The 21,225-nt window shown below is 42.6% G+C and overlaps 1 protein-coding gene across 1 annotated transcript in view; it reads right to left on the bottom strand.

Moving 5' to 3' along the window:
* vezt (vezatin, adherens junctions transmembrane protein) overlaps positions 1-21,225 on the bottom strand; it is a 122,727-nt gene that overhangs the window by 89,588 nt on the left and 11,914 nt on the right. The window contains exon 2 of the mRNA XM_072241465.1: positions 2,479-2,610. Coding sequence (XP_072097566.1) covers positions 2,479-2,610 — 132 coding nt within the window. The remainder of the gene's footprint in view (positions 1-2,478; positions 2,611-21,225) is intronic.

The raw sequence follows: 21,225 nt of genomic DNA, 5'->3' as shown, positions 1-21,225 counted from the left end.
GAACTGCAGCCAAAGGATACAGTAGAGGCAGGTACAATTATATATTTTTTTAAAAAGGCACTTTAACAAGTTCTTAGAAAGATGTAGGGGAATGTGGGCCTAATGCAGGAACACGGGATGAGCAAAGATATAGTCTGCATAGCCAAGGGAGCCAAGAGGGCCCTAATTTCTGTGCCAAATGATTCTATGAATCTAATTAAAGGCAAACTTTATCCTTTCGACTACACAAAATCTATTAACCATGTGATTAGAAATAAAACTAAATTAATTTTTTTGCATTGCTCAATGCCTATAGTTTTAACATATTACTTTGACTCAAAGGGACCACAAAAGTGACTGGAAAAATATTTCAAAAACATGCTGTGTAGCCCAAAATTATGACTTTACTCCTCCTGAAGGCTTAGCTTTTTGCATCAAAGACATGAAATACACACAACTAATACATTTATTGATGTTTTGACCTTTCGTGGATGGGCTTGGGTTATCCCAAAAAACTTTACAGTGAAATACCTTTCATAAGTAATTAATACTATACCACAAGAAAGAACAGCCAGATCTCAGAAACAATGTCGTAGAGATAGAAATTTTTGGTTATTTTGATTGAGGAATAAACAGTAACCACGGCAACAACATTGTTCACTTCTTGAAAAAAGCTTGGGTATAATAGTTTATCCAAAAGATGTGATCTCTAAGTGTTCTATATCTTCAGTACAGCACTGAAAGATCACAAGTATTCCTTCTCAACTCTGTTCTTCAGAATCAAAGGCATTTTCTGCCAACTATGCCACAGCTGACACTAATGCACCAGTTACAGTGCTTATTAAAAGTATTCATCCCCATTGGAAGTTTTCATGTTTTTTTGACACTGATCAACAGGAAAAAAAAAACTTTCACTTCAAAGTGAAAACAGATCGCTACAAAAGATCTAAATTAATTAAAACACAAAATTGATTGCATTAAGTATTCACCCCCCCCCTTTAATGTGACACCCCATTTCATCACTGGTGCAGCCAATTGGTTATAGAAGTCACATAATTAGTTAAATGAAGATCTGTTCTTGGAGACCTGTGTGCAGTCAAGGTGCTTCAACTGATTCTAGTAAAATTACACTTGTATCTGGAAGGTCCAACTGCTGGTGAGTCAGTATCCTGGCAAAAACTACACCACAGACAAAATAACACTCCAAGCAACTCCACAAAAAAGTCATTGAAAAGCACAAGTCAGGAGATGGGTACAAGAAAATTTTCAAGTCACAGTTACAGTCACACGTGTACAGCTAAGTCAATCATCAAGAAATGGAAAGAATATGTCACAGCAATAAATCTGCCTAGAGCAGGCCATCCTCAAAAACTGATTGACTGTGCAAGAAGGGGACTAGTGAGGGAGGCCACCAAGAGACCAATGATAATTTTGGAGGAGTTACAAGCTTCTGTGGCTGAGATGCGAAAGACTGTGCATACAACTGTTGCCTGGGTGCTTCACCAGTCGCAGCTTTATGGGCAAGTGGCAAAGACAAAGCCACTGTTGGGGGAAAAAAAACTCATGAAATCTCGGCTAGAATTTGCCAGAAGGCACGTGGGAGAATCAGAACCTTTTTCCAGCTGACTTCAATGGTCTGATAAAACCAAAATAGAGCTTTTTGGCCATCAAACACCCGACATCATCCCTACAGTGAAGCATGGTGGTGGCTGCATCATGCTGTGGGGATACTTCACTGTAACAGGGCCTTGCAGGCCCTGTGAAGGGAGAGGGTAAAATGAACGCAGCAAAATATAGAGGAAATCCTGGAGGAAACCTTAATACAGCCTGAAAGAGAACTGCGACTTGGGAGAAGATTTGTTTTCCAGCAAGACAATGACCCCAAGCATAAAGCCAAAGCTACACAGGAATGGCTTAAAAACAACAAAGTTAAACCCCTGGAGTGGCTAAGTCAGAGTCCAGTCCTCAATCCAACTGAGAATTTGTGGCTAGACTTGAAACGGGCTGTTCACTCATGATCCCCATGCAATCTGACAGAGCTTGAGCAGTTTTGTAAAGCAGAATTGAGAAAAATTGCAGTGTCCCAATGTGCAAAGTTGATAGAAACCTATCCACACAGACTCAAGGCTGTAATTGCAGCCAAAGGTATATCTACTAAATACTGACTTGAAGGGGATGAATACCTATGCCATCAATTATTTTGTATTTTGTATTTGTAATTAATTTAGTTCGCTGTGTAGAAATCTGTTTTCACTTTGACACAAGAGTATTTTTCTGTTAATGAATGTCAAAAAAAAAAGCCAAATGAAAGCCCCTGTGATTCAACGTTGTAAAACAATAAAACATGAAAACTTCCGGGGGGTGGGGGTGGGGAATACTTAATACTTTTTAAGGGCACTGTAAAAGGGTACTTGTTCAGATCTATCCAGATATACAAGGATACCTTTTAAAACCCTGGAAAGAACATTTTCGTATACTTTCAAACTTTTAAATACTCACTGTTGGTGGAGCAGGGATATACAATTCATTTGGTTCCTCATTTGGTGAGCATTCTTCCACCCATGACAAATTTGGGCAAGTTTCAAAGTCTGTATGCCCCACATCTTGCAGGTATTGGTACAAAGGAGAGTTCTATTTCACAAAACAGAAAGAGCATTTTAGGCAATTTTAATGAATACATTAACTTTTCTTTCAATTTTTGTAGTTCTGCAACGTTATTAACACATCCTTTGTACTCAAACTAACACTCAGCTGCTCAAAGCTGGTGGAACCCATGTTCAATTAGTAAATAAAAGAAATCAGCTGAGATGGTAGTGTTGGATGGTAACTTTGAATACTGCAGTCATAGTTAAGAGGAGGATAAACATTGGCATGACAACTGCACACTAATTCATGTATGTGGATGTCAAGCAAAGATGAAGTCTGGATATAGATAAAAATGCTTATGGTAGAAACTTACAAGAAAAAATGCACTTTTCATTGGGAAAATAAAACATTTTCAGAGAAACTGCTTTCAAAGGCAAGCAAGAAAATGAGCGAGGAGAAAATTAAGTATCAGAATATTTCTTCATTTTAACCACCTTCATCATTACTTCATAGGCTCACATTTAAGAAATAAAGGAGTAAGAATACTTATTTGAGAACATGGAACAATGCCTGAAGTTTAAAAAAAAAGCACAATCGGAAGATATATTGCAAGAAGAGTTTTATAAATTGAAGCTGGTATATGTGAAGAGACATTAGGAAGATGCGGGGTAATCTAAACCATGTCCATTCACTTCACTCAAGAATAGATTCCGCTCAGTACAGGTAAGAATATGATTCATACTGTTGGGATCAAACTCTAAAGTCCTGAAAGTGTTTTTAGACAAATCCAAGTCACCACCAACTACCAACAAATTGGCTGCGGATGGTCACTCAAATAAATTCATTCTTGAGATAAGGGCATCTGTGGCAGGACTGAAGTTTATTGCATTTTCCTAATGACCCTAAAGTGAAGACTTCCACTCAAATTGTACCTTTAGAAACATAGAAACATAGAAAATAGGTGCAGGAGTAGGCCATTCGGCCCTTCGAGCCTGCACCGCCATTTATTATGATCATGGCTGATCATCCAACTCAGAACACCGCCCCAGCCTTCCCTCCATACCCCCTGATCCCCGTAGCCACAAGGGCCATATCTAACTCCCTCTTAAATATAGCCAATGAACTGGCCTCAACTGTTTCCTGTGGCAGAGAATTCCACAGATTCACCACTCTCTGTGTGAAGAAGTTTTTCCTAATCTCGGTCCTTAAAGGCTTCCCCTTTATCCTCAAACTGTGACCCCTTCTTCTGGACTTCCCCAACATCAGGAACAATCTTCCTGCATCTAGCCTGTCCAATCCCTTTAGGATTTTATACATTTCAATCAGATACCCCCTCAATCTTCTAAATTACAACGAGTACAAGCCCAGTTCATTCAGTCTTTCTTCATATGAAAGTCCTGCCATCCCAGGAATCAATCTGGTGAACCTTCTTTGTACTCCCTCTATGGCAAGGATGTCTTTCCTCAGATTAGGGGACCAAAACTGCACACAATACTCCAGGTGTGGTCTCACCAAGGCATTGTACAACTGCAGTAGTACCTCCCTGCTCCTGTACTCAAATCCTCTCGCTATAAATGCCAGCATACCATTCACCTTTTTCACCGCCTGCTGTACCTGCATGCCCACTTTCAATGACTGGTGTATAATGACACCCAGGTCTCGTTGCACCTCCCCTTTTCCTAATCGGCCACCATTCAGATAATAATCTGTTTTCCTATTTTTGCCACCAAAGTGGATAACTTCACATTTATCCACATTAAATTGCATCTGCCATGAATTTGCCCACTCACCCAACCTATCCAAGTCACTCTGCATCCTCTTAGCATCCTCCTCACAGCTAACACTGCCACCCAGCTTCATGTCATCCGCAAACTTGGAGATGCTGCATTTAATTCCCTCATCCAAGTCATTAATATATATTATAAACAACTGGGGTCCCAGCACTGAGCCTTGCGGTACCCCACTAGTCACCGCCTGCCATTCTGAAAAGGTCCCGTTTATTCCCACTCTTTGCTTCCTATCTGGTAACCAATTCTCCATCCACATCAATACCTTACCCCCAATACCATGTGCTTTAAGTTTGCACACTAATCTCCTGTGTGGGACCTTGTCAAAAGCCTTTTGAAAATCCAAATATACCACATCCACTGGTTCTCCCCTATCCACTCTACTAGTTACATCCTCAAAAAATTCAATGAGATTCGTCAGACATGATTTTCCTTTCACAAATCCATGTTGACTTTGTCCGATGATTTCACTGCTTTCCAAATGTGCTGTTATCACATCTTTGATAACTGACTCCAGCAGTTTCCCCACCACTGACGTTAGGCTAACCGGTCTATAATTCCCCGGTTTCTCTCTCCCTCCTTTTTTAAAAAGTGGGGTTACATTAGCCACCCTCCAATCCTCAGGAACTAGTCCAGAATCTAATGAGTTTTGAAAAATTATCACTAATGCATCCACTATTTCTTGGGCTACTTCCTTAAGCACTCTAGGATGCAGACCATCTGGCCCTGGGGATTTATCTGCCTTCAATTTACCTAACACCACTTCCCTACTAACATGTATTTCGCTCAGTTCCTCCATCTCACTGGACCCTCTGTCCCCTACTATTTCTGGAAGATTATTTATGTCCTCCTTAGTGAAGACAGAACCAAAGTAATTATTCAATTGGTCTGCCATGTCCTTGCTCCCCATAATCAATTCACCTGTTTCTGTCTGTAGGGGACCTACATTTGTCTTTACCAGTCTTTTCCTTTTTACATACTTATAAAAGCTTTTACAGTCAGTTTTTATGTTCCCTGCCAGTTTTCTCTCATAATCTTTTTTCCCCTTCCTAATTAAGCCCTTTGTCCTCCTCTGCTGAACTCTGAATTTCTTCCAGTCCTCAGGTGAGCCACTTTCTCTGGCTAATTTGTATGCTTCTTCTTTGGAATTGATACTATCCCTAATTTCTCTTGTCAGCCATGGGTGCACTACCTTCCTTGATTTATTCTTTTGCCAAACTGGGATGAACAATTGTTGTAGTTCATCCATGCAACCTTTAAATGCTTGCCATTGCATATCCACTGTCAATCCTTTAAGTGTCATTTGCCAGTCTATCTTAGCTAATTCACGTCTCATACCTTCAAAGTTACCCCTCTTTAAGTTCAGAACCTTTGTTTCTGAATTAACTATGTCACTCTCCATCTTAATGAAGAATTCCACCATATTATGGTCACTCTTACCTAAAGGGCCTCTCACGACAAGATTGCTAATTAACCCTTCCTCACTGCTCAAAACCCAGTCCATGTAGATTGAAGTCACCCATTATAACTGCTGTTCCTTTATTGCACACATTTCTAATTTCCTGTTTAATACCATCTCCGACCTCACTACTACTGTTAGGTGGCCTGTACACAACTCCCACCAGCGTCTTCTGCCCCTTAGTGTTACGCAGCTCTACCCATATCGATTCCACATCTTCCCAGCTTATGTCCTTCCTTTCTATTGCGTTAATCTCTTCTTTAACCAGCAACGCCACCCCACCTCCCCTTCCTTCATGTCTATCCCTCCTGAATATTGAATATCCCTGAACGTTGAGCTCCCATCCTTGGTCACCCTGGAGCCATGTCTCTGTGATCCCAACTATATCATAATCATTAATAACAATCTGCACTTTCAATTCATCCACCTTATTACGAATGCTCCTTGAATTGACACACAAAGCCTTCAGGCGCTCTTTTACAACTCTCTTAGCCCTTATACAATTATGTTGAAAAGTGGCCCTTTTTAATGCTTGCCCTGGATTTGTTGGCCTGCCACTTTTACTCTTCTCCTTAGTACTTTTTGCTTCTACCCTCACTTTACACCCCCCTGTCTCTCTGCACTGGTTCCCATCCCCCTGTTGTGAACTAACCTCCTCACACCTAGCCTCTTTAATTTGATTCCCACCCCCCAACCATTCTAGTTTAAAGTCACCTCAGTAGCCCTCGCTAATCTCCCTGCCAGGATATTGGTCCCACTAGGATTCAAGTGTAACCCGTCCTTTTTGTACAGGTCACGCCTGTGCCAAAAGAGGTCCCAATGATCCAAAAACTTGAATCCCTGCCCCCTGCTCCAATCCCTCAGCCACGCATTTATCCTCCACCTCATCGCATTCCTACTCTCACTGTCGCGTGGCACAGGCAGTAATCCCGAGATTACTACCCTTGCGGTCCTTTTTCTCAACTCCCTTCCTAGCTCCCTATATTCTCCTTTCAGGACCTCATCCCTTTTCCTACCTATGTCATTGGTACCTATATGTACCACAACCTCTGGCTCCTCACCCTCCCACTTCAGGATATCTTGGACACGATCAGAAATATCCCGGACCCTGGCACCAGGGAGGCAGACTACCATTCGGGTCTCTGGACTGCGTCCACAGAATCGCCTATCTGACCCCCTTACTATCGAGTCCCCTATCACAACTGCCCTCCTCTTCCTTGCCCTACCCTTCTGAGCTACAGGGCCAGACTCTGTGCCGGAGGCACGGTCACTGTCGCTTCCCCCGGGTAAGCTGTCCCCCCCAACAGTACTCAAACAGGAGTACCTATTGTTAAGGGGGTACAGCCATCGGGGTACTCCCTATTACCTGACTCTTCCCCTTCCCCCTCCTAACCGTGACCCACTTGTCTGCCTCCCGTGGCCCTGGCGTGACCACCTGCCTGCAACTCCTCTCTATCAACTCCTCACTCTCCCTGACCAGACGAAGGTCATCGAGCTGCAGCTCTAGTTCCGTAACACGGTCCCTTAGGAGCTGCATCTCGATGCACTTGGCGCAGATGTAGACGTCCGGGAGGCTTGGAGACTCCAGGGCCTCCCACATCCGACACCGAGAACAGCAAACTGCCCTCACACTCATACTGCCCCTCTCCTCAAATAACAACAGAAAATGAATGCCAAACCTTCCTCGCCTCGCCCGTTGAGCCAAAGCCCTTAAGCCTTCACTCTGCTCCCGGCTCACTCCGCAGCCCGCAAACTACGCTGCCCTTTCTATAAGGCTCTGTTCCTTTTAAATCTGCCGCGCTGCACTGCCCGACATCACACGCCTGCGCAGTCCCGCCTCTCAGAACGCCGTTGGAGAAAAAAAAATAATGAAAATTTCAAAAATATCTTTCTCGGCAGTCCCACTCAGACTGTCAGACTCCTCCTTCGAACCAAACCCGAAGCAGGATTTCTTTTGTATAAACTCAAGAGATTCTACAGATGCTAGGAATCTTGAGTAGCATACACAAAATGCTGGAAGAGCCTAGCATGTCAGGCAGCGTTAAGGGAGGGGAATAAACAGTCAATATTTCAGGCCAAACTCCTTCATCGGGACTGCAAGGAATGAGAGGGGCAGAAGCCAGAATAAAAAAAAAGGGTGAGGGGAAGGAATGCAAGCTTGTAAGTGATAGATGAGACCAGGTGATGGGCGGTGGGGGGCGGGGGGGGGGGGGAGAGAGATATCAAGAGCTAAAGGAGATATCCCATGGGAAAGGCCAGTGGACCATGGGAGGGAAAAAAAAGGGGCACCACAGGGAGGTGGTGGACATGTGAGGAGAAGAGGAGTGAGAGTGGGCAGTAATAACTGGAACTTAGACACAGTGTTCATGCCATCAAGTTGGAGGTTAACCAGACGGAATAGGATGTGCTGCTGCTCCAACCTGAATTTGGAGGAGAGGAGGCCATAGACAGACATGTTGGTATGGGAATGGCATCAAACTGAAATGGGTGGCCACTTTTGTGACAGACAGAGTGAAGGTGTTCGATAAAGCACACCCTCACCCACCCGATCACTGATCATTGTTGGGTCTCACAGGTGAAGTGCCGCCTCACTTGCAAGGACTGTTTGGGATCCTGAATGGTGGTGAGGAAGGAGGCGTAGGGGCAGGTATAGCAGTTGTTACACTTACAGGTATAAGTGCCAGGAGGGAGATTAGTGGGAAACAACACGTGGACAAGCAAGTCATGTAAAGAGACACTTAACATGCTCTCCATCATTCCAGTTCCCTCACTTGCTCACCTTATTTTCACTATGGATGTCCAGATCCTATTAACTTGAACCCCCATCAGGAAAGGAAAAAATCTCTGATCTTTCTGGACAACAGACCTAACCAGTCCGCCTCCACCACTACCCTCCTCCATCTGACAGAACTAGTCCTTGCCCTCAATTTTTCTTGGCTCCTCCCACTTTTGCAAAAACAATAGTGTAGGCATGGGCACACTCATGGGGCTCAGCTATGCCCGTCTTTTTTTTAGCTATGTTCCAAGCCGACACTAATAATGCAGCACGATCATCAACCTTGAAATCCCACCAACCCACCAAATTAAATAACAAAAACAGAACAGGCATCAACCCCCCCAGATCCCTCCTCCTGCACAAAAACAAAGCAAAATGGATCAGCCACATCACCCCCCAATCCCCCTCCCAGTACAAAAAAATGAACAAAAATGGAACAGACACATTGAGCCCAAATCCCTCTCCCCTCTCAAAAACAAATGAGAAAATCGAGCCAAGAATCCTCTTGGAGACTGAAGAGGGCTGAAGCACCCAAACAATCTCCAAACAGCAAAACACTGGCTCCAACAGTACCAGAATTACATTCAAGATAAGAAACATGATCTATCCAGAAGATGCTGGCCAAAGGAGTGTTGAACGCAGGCACCATCTTGAACGGAAGTCAACCTGAAGCTATTCCAAGGATAATAAACTACTAAGCACAGTTTGTTGTTCATTGTTCAAAAGAAATAAAACTGTATCAGAAATCAGAAAAGGAAATTTGATTGTGTAGGATTGTGAAATATATTTAATATGCCAAAGCACAGTTTAAATTCCATTTTCTGCACACAGCAAAATGAGCACACACACATGCGCACACATGATGATACTTAACCTGCAAGCCAATTGGAACATTGATGATATTTGACCTGCAAGCCAATTGGGATTATCCACTGTATCCTGTGTGGCCTCCCCTACATCAGTGAGACCCAATGCAGATTGGAGGGAGCACCTTTGCTCTGTTCACTGTAAAAAGCAGGATCACCAATTTCAATTTGACTCCCCATTAGGACATGGCTTCCAATACTGCATGATGAGGCCAAACTTGCATTGGAGGAGCAACTATTCTGTTTGAATAGCCTCAAACCTGATGGCGTAAACATCAAATTCTCTAACTTCCAATAATTACTCCCCCCTTTTCCTTCTCTTCCCATTTCCTACCCACTCAACCCTCCTCTTCTCCTCATCTGCCCATCACCTTTCTCTGGTTCCCCTCTCCCTCCTTATTGTTTCTTCCATGGTCCATTGGCCTCTCCCATTAGCTTCCTTGTTCTTCAGCCTTCATTCAGAATCTTCCCCAACCAGAAGCCCTGGATCAACCAAGAGATCTGCAGTCTGCTGAGGGCTAAACTAGTGGAGCTCAGGTCTGGCAACACAGGAGTTAACAAGATGTCCAGTTATGATCTTCAGAAAATCATCTCACATGCAAAGTGGCAATTCTGGACCAAACTTGAATCACAGAAGGATGATTGATAGCTGCGGCAGGACTTGAATGCCATCACCTCCTACAATGCAAAACCAAGTGACATATGTGACAACAGCTTCACTACCACATGAGCTCAAAGCCTTTTAAGCTTGCTTTGACCGGCAAGACATGGATGCACCTTTGCAAACTTCCACAGCCTCCAATGACCTTGTGATTGCAGGCTCCGAAGCTGGCGTGAGAACATCCTATAGGAGGATGAACCCACAGCCAGCATCTGGCCTGTACAGTGCACTGGCTGAGTATTGAGGACCTTTGCTAATCAATTGTTTACTGACATCTTTAACCTCTTGCTTCAGCAGTCAACTTCAAGCTGTCTTCAATCAAAGTGGTGCCTAAGAACTTGGTAACTTGTCTCAATGACTACTGCTCAGTAGAACTTAATCCATTGTGATGAAATGCTTTGAGAAGTTGTTTATGAAGCATATCAACTCATGGCAACGGCAGATCCGGCAGGTTTAGTAACTGAACTTATGATGGAGAAGGCAGATGAGCTATGACCTCAAATGTCAACGGCTATAGTATAGGTGGATGAACATTTGGGAAGAGAAATGGCGATTTCTTTAGTTCGCCCACTGTTGCAATTTGCTAAGAAAACCATGGTCAAACTCACAAAATGTATCATACAACAACAGCGTCAACAGGATCTTCAAGACAACTCTGAAGATGTTTCGCTTGGTAGGGTTGATTCTGGCCAGCAGGGGATCCCCGACCGTCATCAAGCTACTGCTCATAAAATTAAAGTAACACAAAAGAAAATTATTGCCACTTGGAATGCAAGAACCCTATATCAAGCAGGAAGGTTGGACAATGTGATAAATGAAGTGGAAAGACTAAAGATTAACATCATGGGAATTAGAGAAGTTTGTTGGATAGGTGCTGGAACATGTGTTTTATTTCTAATCTGACTAGTTTATTCTTGTGGAACATCCCACACTAATGGAGTAGGAATTCTTATGGATGAAAACATGGCAAAAAGTGTTTTAGGACATCGGGCAATATCAGAAAGAATGCTCCTTGTGAGATTCAGAGGACAACCATTTGATTCAGCAATTATACAGGTATATGCACCAACAACAGATGGAACAAATGAAGATATAGATAAATTCTATGAAGAGCTTGAACAAGCAAAGAATGGATGCAAATCTCAAGATATTGTTATTGTCATGGGAGATCTAAATGCTGAAGTAGGACAAGGTGCTGATGGCAATACCATAGGAAAATTTGGACTAGGGGAAAGAAATGAAAGAGGTGAGAAATGGGTAGAATGGTGCAAGATGAATAATCAGGTCATTATGAATACCTACTTTAAAAACCATCCAAGACGCTTGTGGACCTGGACAAGTCCAGGTGATAACACTAGAAATCCAATTGACTATGACTGTAAACCAAAGATTTAGAAACTTAGTGACTCAATGCAAAACATATCCAGGTGCAGACTGTAATAGTGACCATAACCCAGTAGTATGTCACCTAAAAGTAAAACTTAAAAAACTAAAGAAGCAAATACCTGAACAATCCCTTGACTACTCGTAATTAATTAAAGAAGAAAACTTAAGACAAAAGTTTACAATTGAAGTAAGGAATAGATTTCAAAGTATAGAAATAGAATCTGTTGAAGATGATAGCAATCATGTAGAAATGAAATTTAACTCTCTAAAGGATGCCTTGGTAGAATCAGCAAAGTCAGTGATTCCTAAAAAAGAGAACAGCACAAAGAATAAATGGATGACAGATGAAATCAAGAATCTAATGGAATAAAGGAGATGGAAGACAGCAAATCCAATTGAATACAAGCCCTTAGATAAAAAAGTTAAAAACTTATGTCAAAAAGCTAAAGAAGAATGGTTAAACCAGGAATGTGAGCAATTAGAAAGAATCCCTATTACTGATCCAAAAAGGTTACATCAACAAATCAAGAATGTCACTGGTAAAAAGCTCCTCTGTTCTTCAGGTGAATGTTTGAAAGCAAAGGACGGTACCATTATCATGAAAAAAGATATTATGAACAGATGGACTGAGTAGATTCAGGAATTGTTTGAAGACGATCAAGGCGAAAAACCAGAAATTAAGAAAAACATTGAAGATCCAAGTATTTTAAAATCTGAAGTTCGTAATGCAATAAATAAGATGAAGAAAGGAAAGGCAGCAGGTCCTGATGAATCAGTAATAGAACAAATTATCACCCTTGAAGATTATGGAATTGAAAAACTTACTGATTTAATCAATGACATTTATGAGACTGGAATAATACCAGAAGAGATGAAAAAAAATCAGTATTTATCACTCTTCGTAAGAAACCTGGAGCAACAGAATGTGAATTACATAGGACCATAAGTTTAATGAATCACATCACCAAGATACTTCTAAGAATTTTGATAACAAGAGCAAAAGTAAGATACCAGTTGAAATAGGCAAAGAACAATGTTGTCTTGTAAAAGAAAAACGTACAAGAAACGCAATATTGATGTTAAGGATACGATCAGAATGAGCTATTCAAGTGCAAAAAGATTTGTTTGTTTTATCGACTACACAAAAGCATTTGATAAAGTGAAGCACAATAAGTTATTTGAAATATTACAGAAAACTCTAGATCTAGATTCGAAAGGCCTCTGCCTAGTCAGAAATCTGTACTGGGAACAAACTGGTAAGAATAGATGGAGAAGTGAGTCAGTTTACGAAAATCAAGAGAGGCGTTAAACAAGGGTGTGTTTTCTCCCCTGATTTGTTTAATGTGTACAGTGAAACAATACTACAAAAAATAAGAGACATCTTGGGAATCAAAGTTGGTGGTGAAGACATCAATAATTTCAGATACGCGGGTGACACTGTTAATTGCAAGTACGGAGGAAGAACTACAAAACTTAATTGATATAGTTGTTGAAGAAAGTGCAAGAATAGGTCTATCTATCAATTGCAAAAAGACAATGTATGGTGATATCCAAAAAGAAGGAGAATCCTATCTGCAGGCTGAGAATAAACAGGGAAGACATAAAACAAGTAAAGAAGCTGGGTGACATCAGATGGCAGGTGTGACGAACATCAAAAGAAGAATAGGGATGGCAAAAGATATCGTTACGAGAATGAAGAGTATACTGACCAATACTAAACTAGGCATGACAACCCGCCTCAGAGTACTGAAATGTTATGTTTATCCAGTTATGTTATACAGCTCAGAATGTTGGACAATATCTAGTAACATGAGGAAAGGAATTGAAGCAGCAGGGATATGGTTTTTGAGGAGGATGCAAAGAACATCATGGACAAAACGAATATCTAACGAGGATGTCATGAACAGAGCAAACACAAAAAGAGAAATAATGTATGAGATCATGAAAAGGCAATGTACCTTCATTAGACATGTGATTAGGAAAGAGGAGTTAGAATGCACGGTAATTATGGGAAAGACTGAAGGGAAGAAAGCAAGAGGAAGACAAAGACAAAGACAAATGATGATGGAGACAGCAGCCAGAGAATTGGAAATGAATACCAATGAATTGATCCACTTAACCCGAAACAGGAGTGTGTGGGCCATGGCAGTCAAAGCTCAAACTGGGCATGGCACCTGATGATGATGATGATGACCAACTCATGCCTCAGGAGTGACTTGGATCTGCTCTAATTTGCCTACAGGCACAACAGGTCAGAGCAGATGCTCTCCACGCTGCTCTGCTCCTGAACATCTGTACAGTGAAGATGCATACATCAGGATGCTCTTCATTTACAACACCAGTGTTGTCGGCCAATTTCAAAGGTGGTGACGAATCAGCATATAGCAGGAGACTGAAAATCTCGTTAGGTCGCGCCACAACAACTACTCCTCACTCAATGTAAACAAAACCAAAGAACTGATTATTGACTACAGGAGGAAGAAATCAGGGGTCCATGGTCTATTAGGGGATCAGAAGTGGAGAGGGTCAGCAATTTTAATTTCTTGGGAGTTATCCATCAGAGGACCTTTCCTTGGATCGCTCACAAGAGCCATTTCAAAGAAGGCACAACAGCACCTCTATTTTCTCAGAAGTTTGCCAAGACCCAGCATGTCATCCAAAACTTTGAAAAATTTCTATAGATGCACTGTGGAGTACATCCTGACTGGTTGTAATTTTAAAAAATTTATTTAGCGATACAGCATGGAACAGGCACTCCTCCAAAGAACCCATCTATTTAACACCATCCTAATCACAAACGACCCAGTTGGTGGCGTGGTGGCGTAGTGGCATCAGCGTCAGACTTCGGGACGAAAGGTCCTGGGTTCGAATTCAGCCAGCCGGCTCCCCTACACGCTTTCCATCCGTGCTGGGTTACGAGCTGGTGATCTCCTTGGAAACTCACCCAGCAGAAGGCAATGGCAAACCACTGCTGTAACTTGCCTCGTACGCGGTTCCTCACTACGTCAGAGAAGCGTGGAGGGAAATCGTCCACTAACCAGAGAAACCCCAGATGCGACGTACCTTTCCTTTTTCCTAATCACAAACATTTTACAATGAACAATTAACCGACTAACTGGTAGGTTTTTAGACTGTGGAAGAAAACCTACATGGTCACAAGAATGTACTAACTCCTCACAGATCACTGGAATTAAACTTCAAACTCTGGAACACCACGAGCTGTAATAGCTATGCTACCATGGTGCCCCATGGCACATAATGACCTGGTATGGAAACGCCGATGCCCAAGGGAAAAGCCTACAAGAAATGGTGAATACAGACCAGTCCATCACGGGAAAAACCCTCCAAACTATTGAGCACATCTTCAAAGAATGCTGCCACAAGGGAAGCAGCATCCATCGTCAAGGGCCACACCATCAAGGCCATGCTTTATTCTTGCTGCCGCCATCAAGAAGGAGATATAGGGGCCTTAGGTACCACATGACCAGGATCAGGAACAGTTATTACCCTACAACCATGCTCCTGAACCAGTCTGGATAACTTCACTCACAGCACTGAACAGAGCCTACCGTATCCTCCTCTTCCCCCACCTTTTTACTTGCTGCAGAATAAAACTGATGATCTGAGGGCAATATTGCTGTATCAGAGGCAGATTAAAACATCTCAATTGTTTGCTGCATCGATACTTGGGTATCTACAAATATGCTGGACGCAGCTGTCAGACCAGAAGGATTTACGATTTTCAGAATGAACCAAACTATGGACTCAGGGAGGGCAAAGGGAGGAGGCGTGTGTTTTATGGGCAATTCTTGTTGGTGCTCCGACGTTGTGGTTATGCCGAACCTGTGTACCGTCGGCTTGGAACCCAACAATCAAATGTAAACACACAAAATGCTGGAGGAACTCAGCAGGCCAGGCAGCATCTAGGGAAAACAGTATAGTCAATGTTTCGGGCAGAGACCCTTCATCAGGACTGGAGAAAAAAAAAATGATGAGTCAGAGTAAGAAGGTAGAGGAAGAAACACAAGGTGATAGGTGAAACCAGGATGGGAGTGGACGGGTGAAGTAAAGAGCTGGGATATTGATTTGTGAAAGACATACAGGGCTGGAGAAGGGAGAAATCTGAGGGAGAGGAGCACCAGAGGGAGGTGATAGGCAGGTAAGGAGATAAAGGTGAGAGGGAGAAATGGGAATGGGGAATGTTGAAGAGGGTAGTGGTATTACCAGAAGTTTGAGAAATCAATATTCATGCCATCAGGCTGAAGGCTACCCAGACAAAATATAAGGTGTTGCTCTTCCAACCCAAGTGCGACCTCATCACAACAGTAGAGGTGGCCATAGATTGACATATCAGAATGGAACATAGAATTAAAATGGGTGGCCACTAGGAGACCCCGGTTTTTCTGGCAGATGGAGCGTAGGTGCTCAGCAAAGTGGTCTCCCAATCTATGTCGGCTCTTGCTGATATACAGGAGGTCACATTGGGAACACCGAACACAGTATATGACCCCAACAGACTCACAAGTGAAGTGTCGCCTTACCTGGAAGGACTGTTTGGGGGCCTGAATGGTAGTGAGGGAGGTTGTGTAGGGGGCAGGTGTACCACTTGTTCTGTTGCAAGGATAAGTGCCAGAAGGGAGATCAGTGGGGAGGGATGAATGGACAAGGGAGTTGTGTAGGAAGCGACTTCCTTGTCCAAACTAAGGAGATGTCCTCCTCCAAAGGGGCTTCCCTTCCTCCACCAATGCTGCCCTCAACTGCATCTCTCCTATTTCGCATACTTCTGCCCATACACCTTCCGCCTGCCACCCCACCAGCCTCCATGTCCAGCACATCATTCTTCATAACCTCCACCATCTCCAACAGGATCCCACCATCAAGCACACATTTCCCTCCCCCCCCTCCATTCCCTCTCCCTCACCATTTCCCTCTCACTTCATCTCCTTACCAGCCTATCACCTCCCTCTAGTTCACCTTCTCCTTTACCTTCTTCCATGGCCTTCTGTTCTCTCCTACCAGATATCCCCCTCTCCAGCCCTGTATCTGTATCTCTTTAACCAATTAACTTCCCGGCTCTTTACTTCACTCCCCTTCCCAGTTCCACCCATCACCTCGTGTTTCTTCCTCCCCTCACCCACCTTCTAACTCTGACTGGTCATGCTTTTCCTCTCCAGATCTGATGAAGGATCTCAGCCTGAAATGTCGACTGTGCTGTTTTCCGTAGATGCTGCTTACCCAGGTGCGTGTCTGTGTGTGTGTAGATTTTTCCTTGCTTGTGATCAAATGTAGACCATTCTATTTGCCTCAGGAGTTCTCCTTTGTGATCCTGATCTCAGCTTATATACCACCAGCTGCCCATTACAAGTACTTGCGATGCTGCACATCATCTGCAGACAAGAAACAGCCCATCTCAATACATTTCAAATTATAGTCAATGACTTTAAACCAGGCTTGTTTGAAGAAAACCCTGCCCAATTGTCACCAGCATATAACTTGTAGCACCAGAGATCCCAACATACTAGACCACTGCAACACTAAGATGAGGAATGCCTACCATTCCTTGCCCAGACCGCATTTTGGTTAATCATATCACTTAGCTGTCCTCCTACCTGCAGACAGGCCTAAGAAGCAAGATTCCAGTGATTAAGACAACTAAGGTGGCCGTGGGAGGCAGAGAAACAATCATAGGGTTGCTTTGAGTCAGTGGACTGGGCAGTGTTCAAGTACTCATCTAGAGATCTAAATGAATACTGTACACCATGTTTGTAATGGACTTTATTAAAACAGCTGTAGTGAGTGTGTTCCCAGGAGATAATTCAGAGGCTTCTCCAGTCAGAAAACCTGGATGAACCATGAAATCCGGAATTTGCTGAGGGCCGGACGAGAGGCATTCAAGTCTGGAGACCAACAAAGCTACAAGGGGTGCAGGTATGATCTCCAGAAAGCTATCTCACAGGCGAAGAGGAGATTCCAGACCAAACTGGAATCAACAGATGATTGACAGCTGTGGCAGGGCTTGAATGCTATCACCTCCTACAAAGTTAAATGAAGAAACATGGGAGACATCAGGGCTACACTTGCAGATTAGGTCAATGCTTTCTATGCTCCATTTGACTGACTGCCAGAACATAGAAGAACAATCGCGAACCCCACATGTCCAGATGATCCACTAAAGTTGATGTGTGGGCTGCCTTCAGGAGGGTGAATCCAAGGAAAGCATCTATCCAGACCAGATGGGGTACCTGGCCATGTACTAAAGACCTGCACTGACCAACTAGCTAGTGTGTTCACTGAGATCTTTAATCTCTCACTTCAGCAATGTGTTGTGCCCACCTACCTCAAGTAGGCTTCAACTATACTGGTGCCCAAGAAGAGCGTGGTGACCTGCCTCAATGACTATTGCCCATTTGCACTTACATCTAGAGGTCTTGAGAGGCTGGTGATCAACCACATCAGTTCCTGCCTGAGAAGTGACTTGGATCCACTGGAGTAACAGGTCCATAGCAGATGCCATCTCATTAGTTCTGCATTCAACCCTGGAACTTCTGAACATCAAAGATGCATAAATAAAGATGTTCTTATCAATTACAGCTCAGCATTTACTACCATCATCCCCTCAAAATTAATCAATAAGCTCCAAGACCTTGGCCTCAAGGCCTCAATACCTCCTTGTACAATTGGATCCTGGATTTCTTCACTTGTATACCCCAGTCAGTTTGGATTTATAACATCTCCCCCACAATCTCCATCAGCACAGGAGCACAACAGGGCTATGTGCTTTGCTCCTTGCTCTACTCACTTTACACCCATTACTGTGTGTCTAAGCACAGCTCCAACACCATACTCGAGTTTGCTGATGGCACTACTGTTGTGGGCTGAATCAAAGGTGGTGATAAATCAGCATACAGGAGGGAGATTGAAAATTTGGCTGAGTGGTGTCATAACACCAGTCTCTCACTCAATGTCAGCAAGACTAAAGAACTGATTGCAGATTTCAGGAGAGGGAAACCAGAGGTCCATGAGTCAGTAATCAGAGGAGAGTGTTAGCAAACATTAAATTCCTGGGTATTACTATTTCAGAGGACCTGTCCTGAACCCAGCACAGCAAATGCAAAGAAAGCACAGCAGCACCTCTACTTTCTTCGGAGTCTGGAGATTCAGTATGACATCTAAAACTTATGACAAGCTGCTATAGGTGTGCAGCGGAAGGTGCTGCATCACAGCCTAGTATGGAAACACCAATGCCTTTGAACAGAAAATCCTACGAAAGGTAGTGGATTCGACCCAGTACAGCACTGAACCATTGAACACATCTACATGAAACGCTGTCACAGGAAAGCAGCATGCATCAGAGATCATCAGCACCCAGGCCATGCTCTCTCCTCATTGCTGCCATCAGGTAGGAGACTCAGGACTCACCCTGCTAAGTTCTAGAACAGTTACTAACCCACAACCATCAGGCTCTTGAACAAAGGGGATAACTACACTCACTTGCCCATCCATTGAGATGCCCCCAACCATTTCTCATTTTAGAGACCATCTTGCTATTTCATGTTCTCAATGCCATTACTTATACTTGCATTTGCACAGTTTGTTGTCTTCTGCACTCTAGTTGATCTTTCATTGATCCTGTTACAGAAACTATTCTAGAGATTTGCTGAATATGCCCACAAGAAAATGAATCTCAGGGTTATATATGGTGACATGTATGTACTTTGATAACAAATTTACTTTGAACTTATTCAGACTTCTGCTCCTTTCCTTTCAAGTCCTGAGGAAGGATTGTGGCCTAAAACATCAAATGCTTATTTCCCTCCATAGATGCTGCTCAATTTGCTGATGACCTTGGTATGTTCTAGCACTGACAGGGAATTAATTATATTGAAAATGCACTTATTGATTCAAGTGGTAAAAACATGGCAGCCAGTTTACACACAAGGTATTCCTACAATTTGATACTGAACATGTTGAAACAGATAAAAGTTAACCAGGACATCAAGGAAAATAACTCTGCTCTTTACAATACACCACAGAACATTAAAGACCATTTAAAATCATTGTCGCATCTGCTGAACCACGTGAGAAACCAGTATTCAGGATTGTTGCTTCAATGCAGAGAAGTTCCAACCTAAAACAAAACATTTTATCAATTGCAAAGTGAAATAGTTAAATGGTAGTTTGTCTTTTTTATACTGTTTTAACTGAGAAATAAATTATGTACTTAAATGAAATACAGAACAAATTGGAACACTATCAATAGTAATACGGCATATAAAACTGTGGATTAGTTCCTAATAATCACTGGAGGAATTTATCCTGTGTATGCAATGAACAAAATCAGTGCAGATAATCGTCAAATGCATATAATGCTTTTGATGATTGCACTCTCGAAATCTTCATTTTCATTGTACCATTCAAGATGATTTTGATACTTTCAAATGCTTTGTGGTTCCTTTCTTTCTTTTCAAATCTTATTATTATTATCCAAAATTAAGAGTACATTGAAGTAGGCAACACTTAGTGTCTCAAGAAAAAAAACATTTTCTTAAAGATTGAAAGAATTTTGGTGACAAAAAAAAACTCTTACTAAGCAAGAAAAAGTGAGAAAAAAAAACCCATTAGGTGTTCAACCCCGGAGCCATGCATCGTACAAAAGATGCTTCTAAAGATAAACATCAAACCGTCAGCAAGAATAAAAAACCACCAAAAATTTACGCAAATACGAGGAATTCTGCAGATGCTGGAAATTCAAGCAACACACATCAAAGTTGCTGGTGAACGCAGCAGGCCAGGCAGCATCTCTAGGAAGAGGTACAGTCAACGTTTCAGGCTGAGACCCTTCGTCAGGACTAACTGAAGGAAGAGTTAGTAAGAGATTTAAAAGTGGGAGGGGGAGGGGGAGATCCAAAATGATAGGAGAAGACAGGAGGGGGAGGGATGGAGCCAAGAACTGGACAGGTGATTGGCAAAAGGGATATAAGAGGATCATGGGACAGGAGGCCCGGGGAGAAAGAAAAGGGGGAGGGGGGGGAAAAACCCAGAGGATGGGCAAGGGATATAGTGAGAGGGACAGAGGGAGAAAAGGAGAGAGAGAAAAAGAATGTGTGTATATAAATAAATAACGGATGGGGTACAAGGGGGAGGTGGGACTTTCAAATCTCTTACTCACTCTTCTTTCAGTTAGTCCTGACGAAGGGTCTCGGCCCAAAATGTCGACTGTACCTCTTCCTAGAGATGCTGCCTGGCCTGCTGCGTTCCCCAGCAACTTTGATGTGTGTTACCAAAAATTTACAATTAGATCGTGGAGGAAATCTATCAATTAACTCAAATGATAATAACGAGCAAATGAATCCCATCTTTTCTCAAAATCAAACATAGGTTCAAAAGTTTGACTTCTAATTTTCTACAAACTAAGACATAGCACCATTGTGACAAGAACCATTGTGACAAGATGGGAGCCGATGTATCCTTCCACTTCAACAAAATGTCCCTACTAGCTATCAATGTAACAAATGCAATAACATGTTGGTCAGACAAAGAGATACTGTGGATATTTTGAGGAATTATTCCAAAAAGCACAGTTAATTTGTTAGGTTGTAAGTTAATTTTAAGTACTTCAGAAATTGTAGAAAAAAAACTAACTTCCAGAACTGTTTCAGTATAGAACAAGACCAGAACGTGTGTGTCAGTGTAGCTGTCTCAGTTCTACATCTATCACAATAACT

This window comes from Mobula birostris, chromosome 23, assembly GCF_030028105.1.
Source record: "Mobula birostris isolate sMobBir1 chromosome 23, sMobBir1.hap1, whole genome shotgun sequence".
Classification (NCBI taxonomy): Eukaryota; Metazoa; Chordata; class Chondrichthyes; order Myliobatiformes; family Myliobatidae; genus Mobula; species Mobula birostris.
Note: the sequence above shows the minus strand (reverse complement) of the source record. Positions and strands in the feature narration are given on the sequence as shown.